The sequence below is a fragment of the Otolemur garnettii genome, unplaced genomic scaffold, assembly GCF_000181295.1.
Source record: "Otolemur garnettii isolate 467f Iridium unplaced genomic scaffold, OtoGar3 scaffold00179, whole genome shotgun sequence".
Classification (NCBI taxonomy): domain Eukaryota; kingdom Metazoa; phylum Chordata; class Mammalia; order Primates; family Galagidae; genus Otolemur; species Otolemur garnettii.
In genome coordinates, this window is record NW_003852574.1 from 769807 (window position 1) to 772003 (window position 2197).

A 2197-nucleotide genomic window follows, 5' to 3' on the forward strand; every position below is an offset into this window, starting at 1 on the left:
AAAAAAAGGCCTGACCATCTCAGCCTTTTGGTTTGGCTCCCTGACCACCACAATGTGGAAACACAAAGAGGGCCAAGTACACACACACAGCCTTCCCATCATAGCTGCAGGGCACATTGCTCTCCTCACTCACCTGTCCAGGTCCTCATCTAGCGACTCATATGAGTTCTCATAGCATTCAATGCGCCTCATGAAATCCTCAGTGGCCTCATCACTGTCACGGTTCACGTAGTCAGGACTGCCCAGTTTCACTTGCTGCCAGAAGCAGGAACAGAGCAAGGACACATCAGAGATAGAAGACAGGCAGAGCCAGAGATCAAAGACACTCCTGGGCAGGAGGTTGGGGAGGTGGTCTGGAGGCCAGTCTGAGTTCTCACCAGTGCCTACAGGGTATTACTGAGCACCCTATGATCAAGAGTCCTCATCTCTGTGGTACAAGAGAGGCCTAAAAGCCTTTTCCCATGCTAAACTATCTCCTTTACAAACACTGTGGTGGAGGGAAGGAGTAGTCTCTCTTTCTCTCCAATGTAAACATCCCCACCCCCTGGCTGAAGTTGCTCTGCCACTAAGAGGGATTAGGCAGGGAAAGGAGAGGGAGGGCAAACGCAATCAGTGTAACTTAATTCTTTGTACCCTCAATGAATCCCAAACAATAAAAGAAAAAAGAAGAGACAGGGAAGGTAAAAAAAGGAAGCAAGGAAGAATGCCCACCAGCCACACACTGGGCCTCAGGGACTGAGGCTCATCTGCCCCAGTGTTTGAGGTTACACTGTCTTCCCCCACAAGGTTCAAGAAAATCAAATTAAGGTGAGCCAAATCCTGGAAAGGGACTCACTATCACATACAACCCTCTGTTTTATCATTATTATTATTATTTTTTTTTTTGGTAGAGACAGAGTCTCACTTTATCACCCTCAGTAGAGTGCCATGGCATCATAGCTCACAGCAACTTCCAACTCCTGGGCTTAGGCGATTCTCTTGCTTCAGCCTCCTGAGTAGCTGGGACTACAGGTGCCCACCACAATGCCTGGCTATTTTTTTTGTTACAGTTTGGCCAGGGCCGGACTCAAACACGCCACCCTCGGTATATGGGACCAGCACCCTACCCACTGAGCCACAGGCACCGCCCCTCTGTTTTATTATTACCCAACAAGGTAAGATACGCCACTCACCACAATGTTGGCAGCTATGACCTCAGGATCTACACAGATGGACTCAACAAAAAAGGTCTGCAGCAGGGCCAGAAGCACCAGCGTAGACAGGAGGGAAGGAACCACAACATATTTAGTCCTTGGGCCTTACTCCATAGAACTCTCTCCACCTTTCTGAAGGCCATGCTGACCAGTAGCTGGGCCCCCCAAGGCCTTTCTTCTGGGGGGTGGGGAGTAGGGGTAAGGTCAAAAAACACAGAGCTAAATCAAGTGCTGCCCTGCCTTAGACCCTCTCACCAAGACCTCTTTCCCCTGGAAAGAAAATCCCAGTTGGAGAGAAGAGCACAGCCCCTCTCATCCCAAATTACACTAGAGATCATATCAGCCTGATGGCCTGCATGCAACAGGAGACTGTGAAGGGAGCTCAAGAGTTCAGGACATGCCACAGCACCACCAAAGACAGGAGCCAAGGAGGACTCACCTTATAGCCATTCTGTTCACCAAAATTAAAGATGGTGGCTCTCCGTTCTCGGGTGGTATTCGTTGCATCAAAAACCTAGGACCAAACTGGGATTAACTCAGCCTCTGGCCCTGGAGAAGGTAGGAAGCAACCCCAGAACTGCAGCACAGGCATCTCTCAGGACTGAATCTCTTGCCAGAGAGATCAGGACCAGTTGCTGCCAGGCTACCTGCCTGACCAGACTTCTTCAGATTTGCGCAAAGGCTGGGATGGTCCTCCCCTTCCTTAGGAGGATGTCCTGAGGAAGCTGGAAGGAAGAGGTGCCTGTAATCCCAGCTGTGGTGCAGACCCTTGGCACAGAAGAATGAACTCAGCACTGTTCTACATATAGCAGGAGCTCAGTTTCTGCTTGACCAACAGGAATCCCAATGAAACCAGTTAAACCTGATGAACTGAACCTATTTTTATCTCTACTCCATCCTGAGATTCTAATAAAATGGAAACAGAGCATAAAAGAAGAGAGAGGAAAGGATAGGAGATGGCAATACCAACAAAATTTTGTAAGATAGACACATGGTAACTGACT

At 49.0% G+C, this 2197-nt stretch overlaps 1 protein-coding gene across 1 annotated transcript in view; it reads right to left on the reverse strand.

Moving 5' to 3' along the window:
• The window catches only part of PFKFB4 (6-phosphofructo-2-kinase/fructose-2,6-biphosphatase 4), a 56216-nt gene that overhangs the window by 33894 nt on the left and 20125 nt on the right, over positions 1 to 2197 (reverse strand). The window contains exons 5-7 of the mRNA XM_023519515.1: positions 1633 to 1707; positions 1173 to 1229; positions 134 to 255 (exon numbers count right to left, since the gene is read on the reverse strand). Of these exons, the coding sequence (XP_023375283.1) occupies positions 134 to 255; positions 1173 to 1229; positions 1633 to 1707 (254 nt within the window). The remainder of the gene's footprint in view (positions 1 to 133; positions 256 to 1172; positions 1230 to 1632; positions 1708 to 2197) is intronic.